The sequence below is a fragment of the Nematostella vectensis genome, chromosome 1, assembly GCF_932526225.1.
Source record: "Nematostella vectensis chromosome 1, jaNemVect1.1, whole genome shotgun sequence".
In the NCBI taxonomy this organism is placed as follows: domain Eukaryota; kingdom Metazoa; phylum Cnidaria; class Anthozoa; order Actiniaria; family Edwardsiidae; genus Nematostella; species Nematostella vectensis.
The window spans coordinates 10,948,554-10,971,890 of record NC_064034.1 but is presented as its reverse complement, the minus strand read 5'-3'; the positions used below and the strand labels follow the sequence as shown (position 1 = coordinate 10,971,890).

The window sequence follows — 23,337 nt, the reverse complement described above, 5'->3', positions numbered from 1 at the left end:
TTTCAAACAGACATTATGCATCTCTCTTCTCTTTTCTTTTTTTTTATTGATGAAATCTAACGTAATTATTTTTGGTCTGGATAATAAAAAATACTGCTTATCTTATCAAAGCGCCAAAGCGCCTATTGCGTGGAACTGATAGAAAAAAAAAACAGATTAAACAAATAAAGCAGAGCTCCTACGTGTAGCCGCTGAGCTACGAAACAGAGTCTAGGCTAAAACAATAGGTAGTAGCTTTGTTGAGATTTCCCTCACTTTGCATGGTTTGGATAAATACAGTAAAAACAAACTCATTTATAACACCCGCTAAGAGCAAATAATTCTCACGGTCTCGTGCATTAAGGAAATTACAAACTGTAATTGTTTTTAGTTGTTTGTTCTTCAATTCTTTTTATTTGTTTGCCACGGGTGCCGAGGAGTCCTTGAAACCGTCAGGCTTTTGTGGGTTCTACACAGAAGTTAGTTATAAGGGATATTTGCCATTAGAACTGATCAAAATACAGAGAAACTTATGTAAAGAGCAGGGTATTCCAACAGAATTAGAACTCAGAATAGGCGTTAGAAACGTTTGAATCAATGATTTTAGAAACGACAAATATTTTTATTTGTTTTCCATTAGAGGGAATCTTTGTTTTCAAGAAGACAAAAAAGAAATGAAATCTCACATTACAAAAATCCTTAAAAAAAAAAAAACATTGTGTGGGTGGGAAAGAGAGTCAGGACGTTTGTGTTCAGCTACAGTTCTCAAACATGGGTGAAAACCTAACAAAATTCCCTCCCTGATCTCGACGGTCTTTTGGACCCCCTATATCACACTACTCCCCATCATTTTGAATTCCGAAACGTGGCAACGATTATATTATTAGCCTTTTCATTAAACGTCATCTGGAAGAGAACGTCCACTTAGAATGTAATGAAATATCTTCTGGGATCCAAAAAATGATGGCTAGCTCTTAAATTGTATTTACTCTTCATAAACTAACGTACTCCGTACTGACAGATGCGAAACAAATTACTAACAACGCTCTTTTTACATTCACCGGGATGCATTTGAATTCTCGTTACATGATCCTGGGGACGGATAATTGTTTCACAGGCTTTTTAGCTGTCGGAAATAAGTACATATATTAAAAAAAAAACTCCAAGCGCTACGCTCTTACAAACCTTTATAAGGCGACACTCACCGTACAACAGCACAAAGACGAAAAGGATACTGGGATGATGATGCGTGTACTTTGCTTGCTGGCTTTTTTGCCGGCCTTCCTCACAATGGTAAGTTCGTTCGAGGTGCATTAAAGATGTAGCATTCATCAGGGGCGGATCTAGCTTTTTACTGAGATGGGGTTTGACCTGGCAACGGAGGTGAAAAATATTTCAATACATTGACTTTCTGGCTCCCGAAGACTACAGAATAGAGTAATCTTGAAAGCTTTTTGCGCATAATATTCCTTTGGCAGCCCAGGGGGTTTTAAACCCCTCTCCCTTGAACAGAACTGCATATATTAAGCGGCATATAAACTATGATGACCATCATGTAGCGACTGTACTTTTTTTTATTTAGCCCGTTTTATTTCCAAATTTGTTTTGCGAAAGTGATCAATGCATTTTATCTCATTTCAACCTAACCTAACCTCTTGTCTCGATTTAAACTGGGCACTTGCCTTTATAAAATGTTTAAATTACTGTATGACCATCACGATTTGAGAAGAGTATTCCATAACCACGTGACATGTGATTGACAGGCGTCTCCACCTACTCAACACTTAAGTAATCTACACGAGGTGATGACCAGAGACGAGAAGGTGCATTACTTCGAGGCCGACTCATCAAACCATGGTAACTATAGCAAATATTACCGGCAATGGTAACTATAGCACCTATCTCCCGCAATTGTAACTATAGCAACTACCTGCGCTGATCTATTGTTGTTTCCCAGTTCCGGAATATGACGTCATAAAACTAGACAACCAACGACTACGTCGCGATCCACCCCGGAACCTCCTGCGGCTGCCCATATTTGGTAAAGACATGGAGTTACAGCTGGAGCCATCGGATGGCATTCACCGTGAGCTCATGGTAGAGCGACTCAGAAAAGACGGCATGACAGAAAAGCTGCTACACAAACCCGAGGCTGACTTTTATCATGGTCACGTGGTATCGGAACCAGGCTCCTTGGTGGCGCTACGCCGAGATATCAAGACCGGGGAGCTGGTAAGTGCATAACCTATGAGCCACGCCTTTTAGGGTTCTTGTTAGCCACCGCCATTTTATCTTTCTAGCAAAGTACCAATAATGTATGAATGATTTCATTCCCATCGGTTGATTTGGAGAATTGTTCGTTGCGAAATTTCAAGGTGAATTCTGCAAATAATGCATCACATTTCATTTTAGGGGGCACTTTGAGATTTCTTCTCATAAATTGTCTTGTTGAAATCAATAACAAAGGTGTGGCCGACAAGGGCTTACGTGACGTAGACTATAAAAACGCTATACGAATGTATGCTCACTTCAGCAGCAAGCTCAATGTGTGAAATTCACTCCATCTTAAATTGACAGGGCCAATAGCTCAATAGACTCACTTTCCAAAACCCAGACGAGATTCTCCCATACACGGGGCATGCTAATCCGGGCTTTTTTCATGTTTCTGTTTTCTTGCCATGAGTTGCCAAAAATGCGCAGTATGCGCAGATCATGCGTGCGTTGTCACCCTTTTTTAAGGGGGGAACGACTGTCATTAGTGAGTACGCTGAACTTCTGTATGCACTTTGTATTCTCAAAAGGTATCTGAATTTGTAAAAGCACAAGGAGTTGGGGTGCCCTTTGGAACAAACCTAGTGCGCGGTTAATTACCCGGGCTTTCCTAATATACTACAACGTACGCTTTGCCTAGATCGGATAAAGATGATTGATGGCTTTTGTTTAAAAACAGAGCGGATCCATAGTAGTCCAACAGCACTTACACAAGCTGGAACCAGTAACCGCTGACCTGAAAAAACGCGCAGCACTTCATGGTGACGGACACCACGTGATATCACGGCGTAGCCTGCGGCCCTCCTTAAAGCAGAGTCCGGTGCGAGGTAGGATATGTATGGCAAAGATAGTTACACAGCAATGTAACAAATGTGGTTGCACTGTGAGGCTACCACGAATGGGTGTTTTTGGGATTATACACCTATTTCAATTAATGTTACACTCGGAGACTCCATGAGTACAAATGGAATAATACTGGTCTCTGAACGGCATGTATTTGTTTACAGGCACATAAAACAACTATGCTACATATTTCCAACCTGGATTTGTTTTATTCACGCTTTTTTTGTTTAATATATGACCCCTGCAGGTAACGACACATCGATTCCTCGAGTGCAACCTTATGTAATATATAGGTACATATTCCTTGAAGGTTAGTTAAAGCAGAAATATTTGTATCTCACTCAACAGCCCCGCAGACAATAAAACGATCGTTACCCACAAAGCCTTTAGGAAGAAAGGTGATTGAATACATGATAACAATGGATCACGTGACGTCAGAGTTCTACAAAGACCGCGCCGTGGACTATATCGCTAACCTGGCCAATATGGTGAGTCTATCAGTAATATATGATCAACTTTTGAATGCTACCTATAATTCCGACAACATATGGATCTAATTTTTGCGTGCGCCTGTCCTTAGATGCGCAGATGACGTCACAGCGCAAAAAAAGTGAACAAAAAAGTACGCAACGATACGCACTTGCTGTTGTTGATACGCGGTGACATCTGTGCATGTGTTAGAGGACAGACGCACAAAAAGATTGAGCTCTATTTGTTATACAACAATGAAAATGTTTTCTTACGTTACAATCTAGTTTTGTTGAGCCCGCGCGCGCATGCTGACGTAATAGCACATGGACCCTTGACCAATCAGAGCGGGCGATTTACGAGTGTCGTTGTATAACATCTAATATTCTTATTCTAGGTGAACAGGCTGTACGCCGATCCGTCGACAGGAATGAATCTCACAGCTGTACTGGTCAAAGTGATCATCATACAACGAGAAGAGGTGATGAGACAGACAGACGGAAGGACGGACATACAGACTTAGGGATTTCTTTTGTTTCTATATCAATCGTCCTAACGTTGTTACTATTGGCTGCAGCCATTCCTGAACTTCACCAAACATAACATCCGTTCTGGTGGCAGCTACTTGAACCGCTTCTCCCTATGGGCCGAGCAACACAACAGTCCACCCGCGGCACCTGAACACTTTGACAACGCCGTGCTTATAACCAAGTGAGTCACTTAAGACGCCCAATAGTAGTGTACTATGGTTAATTTACAGTTTGCATCAGTTGGAGATGATAAGACCACCTTCCCTGCTATCCTTGTCATCTCTTGACCCCATTCCCCGGGGACGGGAGGATTGGCGGTTAAGAACACATGTTGGCTGCATACCTTACCTTTTACCCATTTCTCTACTGCGCCTTCGTATTGCTTCATTATCAAACTTGTTTTCTCTATTTGCAGGCGCATATGCGGTCTCGCCGATTGCAGTCTTAATGGTAAGGTGTCATATAGAGTTGATGCTACCACGATCTGTAATAACTCTGACGACCGGGAGGAAGTCCACGCATTCTCTTGTATTCAACATGTAATCTATTGCCATATACGAATCAAAGAAAATGGAGATAAAGTAGTATGCGAAAAGATCAATAGCCATAACTTTAGCTAAAGTGTTTACTTCAGTACTTTATAAATGTCAAGCCAATAATTTTCATATCAGGTCTGGCGTTCTGTGGCTACTCGTGCGAAAGTCGGTATTCAGCCAGCGTGAACGACGATCAAGGACTCCAGACTGCTTTCTCAATCGCTCACGAGATGGCCCACAAGTACGTTATGGTTTATCACAAGCCGCGGTATAACCGTTACTCAAAATTTCTAACCTTGCTCTCTTTTTGGGGTTATCCGGAAATATTTTATTTTCGAACGCGCAGTCGAGGTTCACTGGGACCAAGGTCACTCGTCCCACAGGTTTCCCAATAATGGAAAGTAGATCATTTCTGAAAAAAAACCCAAATAAGATCCGGCTTGTAGTTTAGTTACTCTGGATGTTTAGGTATATTTATGTCATATAACCAGTATGCAGAGAGTTTTGACAACTCTCTACTGTATGTAACATCTAGTAGGACTGCCGATATTATCAAGTATCATTTCCTTCTCCTTAGTTTGGGCGTAGACCATGATACGGGTGATTGTTCTGGGCATATTATGACGTCCGGACAACCAAGTGGCCCGGACGCCTTTACTTGGTCCAAATGCAGCAGAAAAGAGCTTAAACAGAGTTTTGCGTAAGTGAGGATTCTGATTACGAATCACAATTACCCTTTCCATGGCTTTTGAAGTCTTTCAAGACTCTTTGCCTATGGAGCATAGTTTTTTTGTCCAAATGCTAGTGTACGCTTTTCACAAAAACGTACTGCATGGCAGTGCTGAATAAGGTATGCGCATGCGCGTGCTCTGGTGAACACAAACACAATCGTAGTGTTGAATCGTTCGAGTAAAGGTACGAAAGGCTGACTTCAGTCGCTGTCTTGACAAACTGTCCAGCATTAAAACCATACTGTACAAAAGATGACAGATTGGTTTGATAATGATGGAGTCATAAGGAAAATTATAACCTTATGTTTGGTCTAGTTTTCTTAGCATTCGCCAAAATGTCACGGTTCGCCGGTGAAAAGCCGCCATTTCAAAACAAAAAGGCTGGTTTAACCGCGCGGTACTGGAACTAGTCTTGCGTTTTTCAGCACTGGCGTTCTGCATTTGTATTCATAGGGTCAATGGACTTTTTCTGTCGAGGTCTCGTTGGTTCCCTTAGATCTCTGTCAAAAAATGGACATGTGATTTGTAGGCTACTAATCTCTAAGGCCTTGACGTTCATTCTCTTGTAAAATAGTGGGCATGAATGCTACGACAACCTGCCGCCTAAGCTAATTAAAATCCCGTCACGCCCTCCCGGCTTCAATATCGACGCAGATGAGCAGTGCACCATGATGTACGGTAGAGGGTACAAACGGTGCCCCATCACCCAGGTTAGTCTCACGCTAGTAAATAATACGCATTATATATGTACAATGGCTTAATCATCTAACGCGCTCAAGCACCTTGTCTTTCATGATAAAGGATACACGCGGTGCCCCGTCACCCATGTTAGTCTATCAATATATGGTATAACTAGAAATACTAAAGACAAGCCGTAGAAAGACTAGATGGTCTGTGTAGGCGTGGTGTAGACAAGCTATAAATCAACACGAAAAGGTAGGTTAAACGCCTCTGTGAGACAGAGTAGTTACGCTGACGTTTCGAGCGTCCATCGTCGGAGCAATAATGGGTTATATGCTGTCATTTGATGAAAATGGTTGATCGCTTTCGATTCTTCTGATGCTTATTAATCTATTTATCCATCTTGTATCGCAGCACCAGTGTGACCAGATGTTTTGTTACCGTGGGAACTCTTGCGTGGCCCGGGGCAGCCCGCCTGTCGATGGCACCGCGTGCGGCTGGAGAAAGGTAAAAGGGGAGAATTAGGTTTTCACTTTTTTTTCTGATTCCTTAGCTAACGCAGTTACCTCTACTTTTCTGCCCTTTTCCCCTGCTACATAGGGTGGCAGATTTGGTCGGTAGCAAAATAACGAAGTCAATACAATACAATACAGTGCAGTGCAGTGCAACAATTAGAATTAAGACTGTATGTGCGTACTTTTGTATCAGTGGTGCATGAAAGGCCGATGTGTAGAGGTCGGTGCCAGTCTTCCACCGCCAGTGGACGGACAGTGGAGTGACTGGGGCGAGTACAGTGCGTGTACAGTCACGTGCGGTTTTGGAGTTCAGCATCGTGTGCGCACGTGCACCAACCCATCGTGAGTACTTAAAGAATGTCGATCAACCACTCCTTTGTTATTGTTTACATTTGAAAATAAAACGGTTTATTCGCAAGAAAACTTCAAAATAACAATCTACGAATAAGGTCTGATACGTTATTGACGATATTTGAATGAAACTATATTGGTTAATCGCTTGAATGAGCCTATGTAAATGGAAGCTTTGAATCACTCGGCATTTAAAGGGAGCATAAAATGGCAGCGTGATTGACCTTCTTAGAGTTTCGTCATATGTGTTTATCGATTTGTACCATCGTCCTTACGAATGTATCTCTCATTACCGTTAATCTCGAACACTTGACGCAGTAAAAGATATAGTTCTTGCTTAGCTGTTGATAGAGAGAAACCTCTTTCAACGTGCAAATGTTTATTTCTAGAATCATATAGCTTTTTCTTGCTGTGTTATAGTCCCCAGTTTGGAGGAAAAGATTGTGTCGGAACTCACAAGGGTGAATGGAGAATATGCAAGAAGCAAGTAAGTGCCAATGTTCCGTTATTCACACACTACTACCATATGCAAGAAGCAGGTAAGTGCCAATGTTCCGTTATTCACACGCTACTACCATATGCAAGAAGCAGGTAAGTGCCAATGTTCCGTTATTCACACGCTACTACCATATGCAAGATGCAAGTAAGTGACAATGTTCCGTTATTCACACACTACTTCCATATGCAAGAAGCAGGTAAGTGCCAATGTTCCGTTATTCACACGCTACTACCATATGCAAGAAGCAAGTAAGTGCCAATGTTCCGTTATTCACACGCTACTACCATATGCAAGATGCAAGTAAGTGCCAATGTTCCGTTATTCACACACTACTACCATATGCAAGAAGCAAGTAAGTGCCACTGTTCCGTTATTCAAACACTACCACCATATGCAAGAAGCAAGTAAGTGCCAATATTCTGTTATTCACACGCTACTACCATATGCAAGATGCAAGTAAGTGCCAATGTTCCGTTATTCACACACTACTACCATATGCAAGAAGCAAGTAAGTGCCAATGTTCCGTTATTCACACGCTACTACCATATGCAAGAAGCAAGTAAGTGCCAATGTTCTGTTATTCACACACTACTACCATATGCAAGAAGCAAGTAAGTGCCAATGTTCTCTTATTCACACACTACCACCATATGCAAGAAGCAAGTAAGTGCCAATGTTCCGTTATTCACACACTACTACCATATGCAAGAAGCAGGTAAGTGCCAATGTTCCGTTATTCACACAATACCACCATATGCAAGAAGCAAGTAAGTGCCAATGTTCCGTTATTCACACACTACTACCATATGCAAGAAGCAGGTAAGTGCCAATGTTCCGTTATTCACACACTACTACCATATGCAAGAAGCAGGTAAGTGCCAATGTTCCGTTATTAACACACTACTACCATATGCAAGAAGCAGGTAAGTGCCAATGTTCCGTTATTCACACAATACCACCATATGCAAGAAGCAAGTAAGTGCCAATGTTCTGTTATTCACACACTACCACCGTATGCAAGAAGCAAGTAAGTGCCAATGTTCCGTTATTCACACAATACCACCATATGCAAGAAGCAAGTAAGTGCCAATGTTCCGTTATTCACACACTACCACCATATGCAAGAAGCAAGTAAGTGCCAATGTTCAGTTTTTCACACACTACTACCATATGCAAGAAGCAAGTAAGTGCCAATGTTCCGTTATTCACACACTACCACCATATGCAAGAAGCAAGTAAGTGCCAATGTTCAGTTTTTCACACACTACTACCATATGCAAGAAGCAAGTAAGTGCCAATGTTCCGTTATTCACACACTACTACCATATGCAAGAAGCAAGTAAGTGCCAATGTTCAGTTTTTCACAAATTCCTACCTACCCCTGACTCTACTCTCAAGCTGGGCTTTCGTATGTATTTGGTTGTGTGTGTGTGGGGGGGACTCCGACAGACTAGGGTGACCGTCGGCAAAACCGATTTTAACCCTATAAGGGATGATTCTTTGGGCGTGGTCAACAGAAATTCTTACCCTTAGGAGATGACAAATTGGGTGTGGTCTTAATAATTCCTAAGAGATAGCACAATCGGAGAAAAAACGTTGTACGCCCCCCTAGAAATAGCAGTTGGTCGAATTTTATACTTTTTTTTATAGCTGCGTACTGTATTTGGATGTGTGATCTGTTACACTTTGTAGACTTGTCCAAACGGGGCGGACTGGCGCAACGAACAGTGCACAACACAGGGTTACCCGTCACAATACTACATGAGTAAGCAGTACCAACATAATTATATTGAATAGAATTGTTGTGTGACTGGTTTTGTTGGATGGAATGGCATATGAAGCCATGCGATGACCACGTGCAATCACTGGGCAACATTTTTAAATTTTATTTTATTTATATATTTACAATATTTTAACAGAGGTTTGAATGGGGCTCTGTTTACAATAACTGTACATAAAAGTGACAAGTTACAAAATACAACACATAAAAATGGCAAGGGCAGAAAAGATCTGAAAAACTTCCTAACGTCTGACTCAGAGCTGGTGAACGAAACATTTTTGATCGAGCAGGCAGAGAGAGCGCTGGTTTCGGCTTATCTGGTACACTCTTTTTTTTGTTATAAGAACCTTTTTTATAAGAACGTCCAGCCTGAGATTTCAACAAATTTTAAGAACATGCTAAGAACATGCCAGATGCAGTAGCAGAAAAGTATTGCCTTTTTAGTCCTGATATGCGTTCTAAAATGCAGAATCAAATTGTGCTTATAGTAACAACCTTATTATTGCTATTGATCATTAGTGTAACTCTCTTCCTAATAATTCATTGGGTATTACATTCTTATATACACTAAAATTTAAGAACATTGTACATATTCAGCCTTAAAAAATGTCACAAAAATTAGAACGGCTCAGCCTCAACTGAAAATTAGACGTTCTTATAAAAAAAAGAGTGTATTTCATGATAGGCATCTTTATAGCCCCATCTTTATAACAGGCTGTTTGCCGTATGATTTACGTTTGCCGTATGATTTACGTTTGCCGTATGATTTACGTTTGCCGTATGATTTACGTTTTTCAGGTCACGCGCCTTGCACATTGTACTGCCGGCGAGGGAACGTGGCGGAAATCCTGGGTCCGGTCGCAGATGGCACCCCATGTTATCGCGCCCCTGAAAGGCGGGATGTGTGCATCGAAGGGAAATGCCGGGTGAGAGCTTGAGAAAAGTAGTGATCTCTTCGTATATCTTACCTTGATAAATGACAAGACAGATTTCAGCAGAGAATCGTGCAATTTCCAACAAAGGGCGTCAAAAAGCTTGTACCAGGAAAACTTTCCACGTTTTAATTCTGTGGGAATTTTGGTATAATTACTCAAACTTCCAAAAATGTTATTTACGTCGGTGCAAACACTATCGATTGAATTACAATATATATCCAAAGCCTACCCTAAAACTATGTGTTAAGCCATGGAAATTATCTTCGTACATGGTTTTTGGCACTGAGCTGCTAGAACGTCCTAATGGTTATTCTCACTCAATACCTTTTTGGCACTGAGCTGCTAGAACGTCCTAATGGTTATTCTCACTCAATACCTTTTGGTGACAGATCGTGGGCTGTGACTATTCGCTTGACTCTGGAATGGATGTGGATCGCTGCGGCAAGTGTGCGGGAGACGGAAGCGAATGTGTCAAAGTTACCAAAATGTACACAGACCAGAGCCATACAATCAAAGGTAATGAAAATAACCAACTTGAAATTGATAATTAATTAATGATTGATTAATAATCAAGAGGACAACGGGAGCGAATGTGTCCAATTTACCAGATTATACACAGACCAGAACCATAAAATCAGAGGAAATGATGATAATCAACTTATAATTGTTAATTAATTAATGATGAATTAATAATCAAGAGGAAGACAGGAACGAATGTGTCCAAGTACAAAGACCCTAACCCTAACCCTAAGAGGTTAAGGGGGTGATAAGGATTTTAACTAATAATTGATAATCAATTAATGATAACTAATTGATTAATGGAAATAATAATTTTTTTCAATAATGTGTTTATCTGTCCGATAGGCGACTTGCATTAAAAAATTACGCTACTTTTTGAGTGACAAAACGCCCAGAGAGAAAAAAACAAGTTCTTCTGTTGTTAGTGCTTTCAGCCAGAGCGTACACGTGATTTTGTTACCCAAAAAGTCACGTGGTTCCTTAGCGCAAGTCGCCTAGTTTAGTAACCTTGTGTAGGTTCTAATAGGGATATTCGTATCAGGTATTTAATAGGGATATTCGTATCAGGTATTTAATAGGTTTATTCGTATCAGGTATTTAATAGGTTTATTCGTATCAGGTATTTAATAGGGATATTCGTATCAGGTATTTAATAGGGATATTCGTATCAGGTATTTAATAGGGATATTCGTATCAGGTATTTAATAGGGATATTCGTATCAGGTATTTAATAGGGATATTCGTATCAGGTATTTAATAGGGATATTCGTATCAGGTATTTAATAGGGATATTCGTATCAGGTATTGACGCGGCAGTTGTGATGTTCAAGATTCCTATCAACGCTACGAGCATAACGGTGCAAGAGATGTCAGCTACAAATAACTTTATGAGTGAGTTGCTATAGTCACCTAACACTAATAGAATAGCCGAAATCACGAATGAGCATTATGTATGATTGCAGAAACTCCTTTCCCATCCTTGTAATTTGATTAGTCCTGGGTGGAGTTGTATTTACACCGATCTACTGTTTTTATCCCCTAGGTCTTTACATCGTTCTACTGTTTTTATTCCCTAGCTCTTTACATCGTTCTACTGTTTTATTCCCTAGCTCTTTACATCGTTCTACTGTTTTTATTCCCTAGCTCTTTACATCGTTCTACTGTTTTTATTCCCTAGCTCTTTACATCGTTCTACTGTTTTATTCCCTAGCTCTTTACATCGTTCTACTGTTTTTATTCCCTAGCTCTTTACATCGTTCTACTGTTTTTATTCCCTAGCTCTTTACATCTTTCTACTGTTTTATTCCCTAGCTCTTTACATCGTTCTACTGTTTTTATTCCCTAGCTCTTTACATCGTTCTATTGTTTTTATTCCCTAGCTCTTTACATCGTTCTACTGTTTTATTCCCTAGCTCTTTACATCGTTCTACTGTTTTTATTCCCTAGCTCTTTACATCGTTACACTGTTTTATCCCCTAGCTCTTTACATCGTTCCACTGTTTTATCCCTGGCTCTTTACATCGTTCCACTGTTTTATCCCTGGCTACATCGTTCCACTGTTTTATCCCTGGCTCTTTACATCGTTCTACTGTTTTATCCCTGGCTCTTTACATCGTTCCACTGTTTTATCCCTGGCTCTTTACATCGTTCTACTGTTTTTATCCCTTGCTCTTCACATCGTTCTACTGTTTTTATCTCTAGATCTTTACATCGTTCCACTGTTTTATCCCTGGCTATTTACATCGTTCCACTGTTTTATCCCTGGCTCTTTACATCGTTCCACTGTTTTATCCCTGGCTATTTACATCGTTCCACTGTTTTATCCCTGGCTATTTACATCGTTCCACTGTTTTATCCCTGGCTATTTACATCGTTCCACTGTTTTATCCCTGGCTCTTTACATCGTTCCACTGTTTTATCTCTAGATCTTTACATCGTTCCACTGTTTTATCCTGGCTCTTTAAATCGTTCTACTGTTTTTATCCCTTGCTCTTTACATCGTTCCACTGTTTTATTCCTTGCTCTTTACATCGTTCCACTGTTTTATCCCTTGCTCTTTACATCGTTTACTGTTTTTATCCCTGGCTCTTTTCATCGTTCCACTGTTTTTATCCCTGGCACTTTACATCGCTCCACTGTTTTATCCCTGGCTCTTTACATCGTTCCACTGTTTTTTCCCTGGCTATTTACATCGTTCCACTGTTTTATCCCTGGCTCTTTACATCGTTCCATTGTTTTTATCTCTAGATCTTTACATCGTTCTACTGTTTTTATCTCTAGATCTTTACATCGTTCCACTGTTTTATCCCTGGCTCTTTACATCGTTCTACTGTTTTTACTTCTAGATCTTTACATCGTTCCACTGTTTTATCCCTGGCTCTTTACATCGTTCTACTGTTTTTATCCCTAGCTCTTTACATCGTTCTACTGTTTTATCCCTTGCTCTTTACATCGTTTACTGTTTTTATCCCTGGCTCTTTTCATCGTTCCACTGTTTTTATCCCTGGCACTTTACATCGTTCCACTGTTTTATCCCTGGCTCTTTACATCGTTCTACTGTTTTTATCCCTGGCTCTTTACATCGTTCCACTGTATTTTTTTATCCCTGGCTCTTTACATCGTTCTATTGTTTTTAGCCTTAAAGCTGGATCCACCCGAGAAGAACAGCCTCTTGATCCCAGTCCCCAGTTATAGCCGAACTGTCTACGCGGCCGGCACCTTTATCAAGTATGAGTTAGAGTACAAAAAGTGGTGGATCTCGGCAGAGAAGATGTTTATTCAAGGCCCTACTAACGCAGTCCTGGACGTTATGGTATGAACACATGGGTTTAAACCCCTCTCTTTGGCAAAATTTATGTGCAAAATATGCCATACAGAATTCTCCTTTTTGGTGCATGCCCCCGTTTCTATTGCTGCGTTTTTATAACAAAACGCCCAGAGAATTGTTGCACTTCGTCATCAACATCTTATTTGGTGCGTATTCTATCATAAACTTCTTAGCCAGAAAACTCAATGAAAATAACTTTTTTCACTCCCCACATTGTCATTGGCCAAACTCCCCTTTCAACCAAAAGCAAGATCAACCCCTGAGCATCGTGGGAAGGTAATACAATCAAATCGCATTTAACATTGCAAGACTGGGGAACAGCTTTTTGTTTGAATAATGCCTCGAAATTCTGGGCTCTCCTATGATAAGTCTCAAAGAATACAGTGATAAGGGAGCATCTTTAAGCTGACAACCTTGTATTATGCACTGCTACTAAATGTCCTAAATATTTGCTTAACTGTATTGCTGTATCAAGACCGTTTTCAAGCGGCCTTAAGTATTTGTTCCGGTCCCGAAGACGACCGGCATAGAATCATACAATCTCTTTTTTTTTAGTATATCTTCTTGGGTTTCTACACGAACCCGGGGTTTAAGCTGACTTACCATCTAACTGGACACGACAGTGACAGGAGATTTGTTTGGAAAGTCGAGCAAGGGACCGATTGTACTGAACCTTGCGCTGGAGGTAAAGATAGCCTGACTTGAAGCTTCGTCCCAGACTTAAAAGGTTCCCATTAAACGCTTGTCTTTGAAACAATACGTAATCCAATACATTTATAGGGAAGACGAAGTACACATAGCCTCGCTTTCATGCAAGGACACCCAGAGGTCTTAGGTCTACGCCAAGACTTTTACTTTTAGGGCTCAATTCCAAACTGAGTTTTCGGTTGCTGTCTGCAGTCGCCTTTGTAATAGAAGGGAGACTTAGAAAGGTGACATTACTCCGAGAGAGGTCTTTTTTTATCCGGGCTCCTTCGTTTATTCTGTGATGTGACCCATCTACGCCTTCGATTTTATAGCATTCCATCTAAAAAAAGAGTGATTTACTTTGCAAAATCTAATTTATGATTTTACTTACGTGGCCTGAAAATATATTTTAACAATAGCTCAAAACTTTTGTAGGCGAAAGGAGGAACCACGTGACGTGTCGACGAGTGCAGGACGGCACTATCGCTGGACCCCGCTTTTGTGACCAGGCGACCAAGCCTGCGGTCATGGAACCGTGCAACACCCAGCCATGTCAGCCTAAGTAAGTCACGCAATCTTGTCATCCTAACTAAGTCACGCAAGCCTGTCAAACTTAGTAGTAAGTCACGCAAGCTTGTCAGCCTAAGTAAGTCACGCAATCTTGTCAGCCTAACTAAGTCACGCAAGCCTGTCAAACTTAGTGTTATGTATGTTATTGATTGATGTTACCATGGAGATAACGTGCCTGCCCGGCGAGAGCGCGCCGAATTTGTAGAGCTCGGTTGTTGAAAGTAAAAGCTAGTGTTGTGTTCAAAGTAGCGCTCAGAATTTTGTCCTCAGGACTTGACAATTGGCGACGAGCATCTGGGACTTGTTCTTAAGCGATGAGGGAAAGGATTTGATGGAAATAGAGCAAGAGAAACCCTAAGAAGTTTAGTCAGAGATGGAAGACACGGCGACATTTGGTAAAGTAAACAAGTTTCACCCGGGCGGCGACTGGGAGTCGTACACTGAACAGCTGGATTTTTATTTCATTGTGAACAACGTAACGGAAGCGAAGACCAAGAAAGCAATTGTTTTAGCTAATCTAAATCCCGATACGTTCCAACTCTTGAAGGATTTGATACAGCCTGCGAAACCGAAGGACGACACGATAACGTATGATGTTATTGTGAAAACAAAACAAAACAACACACGAAGCCAGAAAAGTCTGCCCTTGTAGCGCGATACGAGTTCAATAACCGTTATCGCAAACCAGAGGAGTCCGTAAGCGAGTACGTGGCTACGCTCAAGCACTTGGCTGGAGATTGCAAGTTTTCCGATGAAGTAAGAAGCGAAAGATTGCGGAACAGGTCTGGAATTAGAGACGACAAGATGTTGAGAGAACTACTGAAAGAGAAACTCGTCGACTTGAACTTTGAAAATGCTGTGCGAAAGTGCCATGCGGTCGAACAGGCAAAGAAAGAGGGAAACAATGGCCAAAAGCATTTTTGCGAGATTGAGATACCACAGGGAACCCAAGGAAACTACCCTAGAGTGCTACAGTTTCAAAATGTTACCGCTGTAACGGGAAGCACGACTCGCGGTCCTGCGTTTTCAGTCAATCCAAGTGTTTCTCCTGTGGCAAAATAGGGCACATTAAGAGAACATGCCGGCAGGTCAAGTCCAATAAGAAACCACAGGCATCCCATACAGGGGTCAAGGTTATGAACGAAAACTATGGGAGAGAACAGAGGGTAACAATATATGGCATGGCATTGTATTAAGTGGGCTCTAAGCCATCTAGGAAACCCATCAGTGTCGACATAGAGGTAGAAGGGATTGGGTTTCAAATGGAACTGGATTCTGGGGCTGCTGTCTCAGTTATAAGCGAGGCCAAATACCGCGAGTGTTTGCGTCATGTGCCCCTGGGACATACTGATCTAAAACTACATACCTACACAGGAGAGAACTTGGTTCCGCTGGGAGCCATAACAGTCAAAGTGCGCTACGGAAACCAAGATACTTCTCTTCCCTTATATGTCATTCCCGGGAATGGACTCACCCTGTTCGGCAGGGAGTGGTTACATTCAATCACCCTGAACTGGTCCTTGTTGAATCTAACCGCAAGCAAGAATTTAGAGGATGTACTTAGCAGCCATGCTTCAGTTTTCAAGGAAGACCTTGAAACACTTAAGGGCATCAGGGCAAGTATTCAGTTAAAAGACGGCGCTGTCCCTAAGTTTTTCAAGGCTCGCCCTGTTGCGCTGGCCCGGAAGCCTGCTGTGGAGCGTGGTTTGGAAGCTTTAGAAGCACAAGGAATAATTAAGAAGGACGGAGAAGTGCGGGTCTGTGGAGACTTTAAGGTCACAGTCAACCCCCAATTGCGAGTGGACGAGTATCCCCTGCCACGCATCGAAGAGATATATGCTAGCTTAAGTGGGGGGAAACAGTTCAGTACCCTAGACTTGGGGCAAGCATATTTGCAGATGGAGCTGGAAGATGACGCCAAGCGGTATTTGACGATAAATACAACACGCGGCCTCTATCAATATCAGCGACTTGCGTATGGCATCGCCTCAGCTCTGGCAATCTGGCAGCGGGCGATGGACCAGGTCCTACAAGGTATACCACACGTGCAGTGTTACCTTGACGATATAATCATTACAGGCTCCAGGCCGGAGAGCACATCTCCACTCTGGACAAGGTTTTCGGCCGACTGGAGGACTTTGGCCTTAGGGTCAACAGAAAGAAGTGCACATTCATGCGTGATTCAGTGGAATACTTGGGTCACATAATCTCTGCGGATGGTCTCCATCAGTCCAAGAACAAGACTGAAGCTATGACACAGCTCCCCAACCCAGAGAATGTTGGACAGCTGCGATAATTCTTAGGCATGGTACAGTACTACTCACGGTTCTTGCCCGATTTGGCAACTCACCTAGCACCCGTACACAAGCTACTACAGTAGGGTGTGTCGTGGGTCTGGGATGTTCAACAGGAGCAGAGTTTCAGGAAGGTCAAGGACATGCTGTCGGAGGAGCCCCTCCTGTTGCCAGGAGACAGCCCGGAACCCTGCTCGAGCCCCTTTACATCGGTGGGAGTATCCAGCGCAACCCTGGCAACGATTACACATCGACTTCGCTGGTCCGGTTGCAGGCCACATGGTGATGGTGGTGTCGGATGCGCATACAAAGTGGCCCGAGGTCTTCATCATGCACAGGGACACTACCGCACTGGGAACTGTTAATTCCTTGCGTACACTATTTGCCCGGATGGGCCTCCCCGAGCAAATAGTAACCGATAATGGGCCACAGTTCAAGTCGAGAGAGTTCGAGCATTTTAATAAGATGAATGGAATTCGACATGTGACAGGCGGAGCGTACTATCCGGCGACAGTAAAAGCTAGTGTTGTGTTCAGAGTAGCGCTCAGAATTGTGTCTTCAGGACATGACAGTCCTGAAGTAAGTCACGAAAGCTTGTCAGCCTAAGGTAGTCATGCAAGCTTGTCAGCCTAAGTAAGTCACGGAAGCTTATCAACCTAAGTAAGTCACGCAATCTTGTCAACCTAAGTAAGTAACTAACGCAAGCTTGTCAGCCTAAGTAAGTCACACAAGCTTGTCAGCCTAAGTAAATCATGCAAGCTTGTCAGCCTAAGTAAGTCACGCCAGCTTGTCAGCCTAAGTAAGTCACGCAAGCTTGTCATCCTAAGTAAATCACGCAAGCTTGTCAGCCTAATTAAGTCACGGAAGCTTATCAACCTAAGTAAGTCACGCAAGCTTGTCAACCTAAGTAAGTCACGCAAGCTTGTCAGCCTTAGTAAGTCACGTAAGTCACATGTCCAGTGCAATGTTTTCTACCATATTCAGCTCTACGTTTTTCTCATAATTTTTAGATGGGTCGTCAGTCACTATAGCGAATGCTCTAAAAGCTGCGCAGGGGGTGTTCAGACACGTGCCTTAGAATGCATGCAAAAAGTCACACAATCGTCGAATGAAAGGCTCGATGACTCCGCCTGCACCAACGCAACCAAACCGGCTGTCATCCGGGAATGCAACACCTTCGACTGCCCTCCGGAGTGGGCAACAGGCCTCTGGTCAGAGGTGAGGTGCATGCTAACCCGGCTAGTAGTCACGCTAGGTCTCATTACACAGGCGCGTACTTTAGGGGGAGGGGGGGGGGGGGTGCGTATGATGCTTTTATTGAAGGATTGCCAAATACAACCCTATATGATATATGATGCCTATGACTGTGCAGCCCCCTAAGTAAATCCTGGGCAGACCGCTGTTGCATGCCCTCCCCCTCTTCTTCCTCCCTAGACAAAGTGGCTAATAGGTCTTCGCGATTAATCTTGTTGATTAATCTTCTTGAGACTATTTTTATCCACAGTGCACTAAGAAGTGTGGCGGTGGGAGCCAAGTACGCGTGACGTCATGTCGAAGAACCCTTGTGAATGGTAGCGTAGTTGAGGTGCCGACCGAGCTGTGTGTCCAGGAGACTGGCACGACTCCTAGCCTCACGCAGACGTGCAACAACTTTGCGTGCTTTCAGTGGAAAACCGAGTACTCCTGTGCAAACTGCTCAGGTAAAAGGATGCTTAAAGGGTCCATTTGGAACGGTATCGAATGTGACGAACATGGCTTTTATTTAGAAAAAGAAAAAGAAAAGGGGAGGCTTTAATGGCTCCGTTTACGAACATCCTTTCTCGATAAGGTATTCAATCGACTTGAATTCAAAATGTCTGTCTCATTTTGGAAAAAGTCTTGAAACTCGACAACGTAATGTACCCGGACTTAATTGGCCGGCGAGATTTCGAAATAGCAATATAAAACTGTTAATGTGTAGTTTTAAAATGTTGTTTAGCTCCCATATGTGAGATGTCCTATTAAAAGACGGTTTATATCATGCAGCGGCGTACTTAGCAGACCCTCTTGTTGTCCACGGCCGTAGTAGTGGGTGGGGCACTGGGGGCATGTGCCCTCCCAATATTTTCAAAAATTATAAGGAAATGACCAGAAGGGGCGTGGCTGTGCCCCACCCCAATATTTTTTTAATGTTTGTGTATTGTGCACCCCCAATCTTACGTTGCCTGCTACGGCTCTTTTGCCCTAATCAGGAGATGCGATGGGTGGCAATAAGCAGTATCTTTATCTATTATTAATAATCTCATTCATAATCCTGTATTTGCCAATTTGGTTTTTCTATAGATTACTACCACAAAGGTTGCTATGAAGACAAATTTAGCCGAGCGCTGCCGAAGCTTCTGAGCTCCTCATTGCCTGCGAGGGCTGTGGAAGCGTGCTACCAGCTTGCCAAAGCACAGGGATACAGAGTCTTTGGCGTACAGTACGGCAAGGAATGCTGGGCCGCTGTAGCTATGGAAACATACGACAGTTACGGCAAGAGTGACAGGTGTCAGCATGGTGTCGGGGGAAATTGGGCCAATGATGTCTATTTTATAGGTAAGTTATCGGCCATCGCATTAATTTTTAAGACCATTTATTTAACGTCCTGATAAGACCACAATAAAAACTATTGAACTCAGAAAGATTAAGCTCGTGAGGCCTCGAATCTGTAAACTGACAAGCAGGTCTCGATTAATCGGCCTAAAAAGTGTGAATATCTTTGTCGCCGCTTAAAAGTATTTATGTATCTTCGACGTCCAAAACGACATTGTATTAAGACAATAATTTTTATGTCGCCGTTTGGTGGAAAAAATACACAAGCTTCTAAGTAAGCTCACATACATTCAACAAGCCAAATCCAGGTCAAATCCAAGTCAAAAACAGAAAGATATTACCCATGTCTCGACCGGGAGTCGAACCAGTTTCAGCAGAGGTGAGTGGCCCCATAAGCTGACACGTTAACACACTGACTCACCCGTGGTGAGAGGCCCCATACGCTGACACGCTAACACACTGAGTCACCCGTGGTGAGTGGCCCCATACGCTGACACGCTAACACACTGACTCACCCGTGGTGAGAGGCCCCATACGCTGACAGGTTGACACACTGAGTCACCCGTGGTGAGTGGCCCCATACGCTGACACGCTAACACACTGAGTCACCCGTGGTGAGTGGCCCCATACGCTGACGCGCTAACACACTGAGTCACCCGTGGTGAGAGGCCCCATACGCTGACACGCTAACACACTGAGTCACCCGTGGTGAGTGGCCCCATAAGCTGACACGCTAACACACTGACTCACCCGTGGTGAGAGGCCCCATACGCTGACACGCTAACACACTGACTCACCCGTGGTGATAGGCCCCATGCGCTGACGCGCTAACACACTGAGTCACGCGTGGTGAGAGGCCCCATACGCTGACACGCTAACACACTGACTCACCCGTGGTGATAGGCCCCATGCACTGACGCGCTAACACACTGAGTCACCCGTGGTGAGAGGCCACATACGCTGACACGTTAACACACTGACTCACCCGTGGTGAGTGGCCCCATGCGCTGACACGCTAACACACTGAGTCACCCATGGTGAGAGGCCCCATGCGCTTACACGCTAACACACTGACTCACCCGTGGTGAGTGGCCCCATGCGCTGACGCGCTAACACACTGAGTCACCCGTGGTGAGAGGCCCCATACGCTGACACGCTAACACACTGACTCACCCGTGGTGATAGGCCCCATGCGCTGACGCGCTAACACACTGAGTCACCCGTGATGAGAGGCCCCATACGCTGACACGCTAACACACTGACTCACCCGTGGTGATAGGCCCCATGCACTGACGCGCTAACACACTGAGTCACCCGTGGTGAGAGGCCACATACGCTGACACGTTAACACACTGACTCACCCGTGGTGAGTGGCCCCATGCGCTGACACGCTAACACACTGAGTCACCCATGGTGAGAGGCCCCATGCGCTTACACGCTAACACACTGAGTCACCCGTGGTGAGAGGCCCCATACGCTGACACGCTAACACACTGAGTCACCCGTGGTGAGAGGCCCCATACGCTGACACGCTAACACACTGAGTCACCCGTGGTGAGAGGCCCCATACGCTGACAAGCTAACACACTGAGTCACCCGTGGTGAGTGGCCCCATACGCTGACACGCTAACACACTGAGTCACCCGTGGTGAGAGGCCCCATGCGCTGACACGTTAACACACTGAGTCACCCGTGGTGAGAGGCCCCATACGCTGACACGCTAACACACTGAGTCACCCGTGGTGAGAGGCCCAATACGCTGACACGCTAACACACTGAGTCACCCGTGGTGAGTGGCCCCATACGCTGACACGCTAACACACTGAGTCACCCGTGGTGAGTGGCCCCATACGCTGACAAGCTAACACACTGAGTCACCCGTGGTGAGTGGCCCCATACACTGACACGCTAACACACTGAGTCACCCGTGGTGAGAGGCCCCATACGCTGACACGCTAACACACTGAGTCACCCGTGGTGAGAGGCCCCATACGCTGACACGCTAACACACTGATTCACCCGTGGTGAGTGGCCCCATACGCTGACACGCTAACACACTGAGTCACCCGTGGTGAGAGGCCCCATACGCTGACAAGCTAACACACTGAGTCACCCGTGGTGAGAGGCCCCATACGCTGACACGCTAACACACTGAGTCACCCGTGGTGAGAGGCCCCATACGCTGACACGCTAACACACTGAGTCACCCGTGGTGAGAGGCCCCATACGCTGACACGCTAACACACTGAGTCACCCGTGGTGAGTGGCCCCATACGCTGACACGCTAACACACTGAGTCACCCGTGGTGAGTGGCCCCATACGCTGACACGCTAACACACTGAGTCACCCGTGGTGAGAGGCCCCATACGCTGACGTGTTAACACACTGGACCACGTGATTCCACAAGTGTCTTCGTAAAATATTTCTCCTTCACTGCTTTTTTTAGACCAAGTCATTGTGAGTAATAAATAATTGTTCTCTTGTTTCAGTTCTAAAGAAAGCCTACCGTCCCATTGGATGCTTCAGTGACAGACACGACCCGTCTGATGAACGATCGCTGCCCAAGCTGATTGGCAACCATCGGAATAACATCGATTGGAAGAACATGCGTAAAACAGTACAGCAATGTTCTGAGGATGCTTGGGTTGACGGGATGCCTCTGTTTGGCATTCAGTACTATGGCGAGTGCTGGTCTGGAAAACTGGGGCACAAGAAATACAACATATACGGACCCAGTCTCCACGGCTGCTGGAGTGGAGTGGGCGGGAGCAATGCCAACTTTGTTTACGTTTTTACTAGTAAGAAACAATTATGTGAGATATTGCAAGTAATATTCCATCTTTAATTTGTGTGATTCATCAATTGTTTTAGGAGTAAGGGACCTACGAATTGATACCTGGACCTGACGTGTCGGTCAAAAAAATCAAATGGTCGAAAACTAAGTCTGATAAAACAATGTAATCGAGACTATGTATGTTACAATAAGACAGGAAATGTAACATATCCGGTCTTGTCTTGATTTTCGTCTTTTTTTTGGCTAATTCAGTTTAATTTCACCGGGTCGCAGGGAGGCTTTTTTGTCATCCTAGAAATCCATTTTTATCGACCGATTTGAGATACTATCCCGAGTATCTTGTATTGTTGCAGGTAAGGTATCTGAGCCAACCGTAAGATGCATCTCCATGGAAACCAACACAGCAGTAGATGACGAAAAATGCGACAAGTCCAAGAAGCCACCTTGCGACCTGAGACTTTGCCAAGACGTGTGTAACCTGTAGCAACGCTATGACGCATGTCAGCTTCAGGGACATCACGTGATAGGTAATGCTAATTTTAAAATCGTTTATTCCAGTTTTTGACATTAGGTATTTTGGTCCGTCTAAGGGTCTCAGGTCATTTAGTTCATTTTGTGCTTGTCTCAACATTAACAATAACTTGTCCATCTTGTATTTTAACCAAGCAGGAATCAATATTGTGACGTCACATTTGGGTGAGGGGGGTAATGGAGAGAGAGCTTTAAAAATAATATCTTGGGGCTAATAGTACTGACACAAAATATCAATCGAAACAGCTTTCAGGATTTCATAAGATATAAGATATATAAATTGTTTCTTTTTCTTCTAGATAATGGGCACCAGGAAAAGAAACTATTTTGGCCTTAGTGTAATAGATATAATTGTAAAAAGTGAAAGTGATCAAAACAATAAAGAAAATATTGTGTATCATAGATGGACAACATATCTTC

General features: G+C 43.6%; 1 protein-coding gene across 1 annotated transcript; it reads left to right on the top strand.

The window, feature by feature from the left end:
• Positions 1-1,146: 1,146 nt before the first annotated feature.
• LOC5505252 (A disintegrin and metalloproteinase with thrombospondin motifs 7) lies at positions 1,147-23,319 on the top strand. Its single transcript, XM_048728072.1, has 27 exons — positions 1,147-1,272; positions 1,743-1,836; positions 1,937-2,211; positions 2,930-3,077; positions 3,442-3,581; positions 3,959-4,042; positions 4,139-4,272; positions 4,507-4,541; positions 4,763-4,868; positions 5,205-5,327; positions 5,933-6,068; positions 6,454-6,546; positions 6,748-6,896; positions 7,326-7,392; positions 9,098-9,170; positions 9,984-10,111; positions 10,510-10,636; positions 11,441-11,530; positions 13,276-13,451; positions 14,022-14,151; positions 14,589-14,715; positions 18,028-18,235; positions 18,522-18,717; positions 19,340-19,594; positions 22,082-22,390; positions 22,740-22,913; positions 23,217-23,319. The coding sequence occupies exons 1-26, from the start codon at positions 1,219-1,221 to the stop codon at positions 22,868-22,870; spliced, it is 3,588 nt and encodes a 1,195-aa protein (XP_048584029.1). The 5' UTR covers positions 1,147-1,218; the 3' UTR covers positions 22,871-22,913; positions 23,217-23,319.
• The last annotated feature ends 18 nt before the right edge of the window (positions 23,320-23,337 follow it).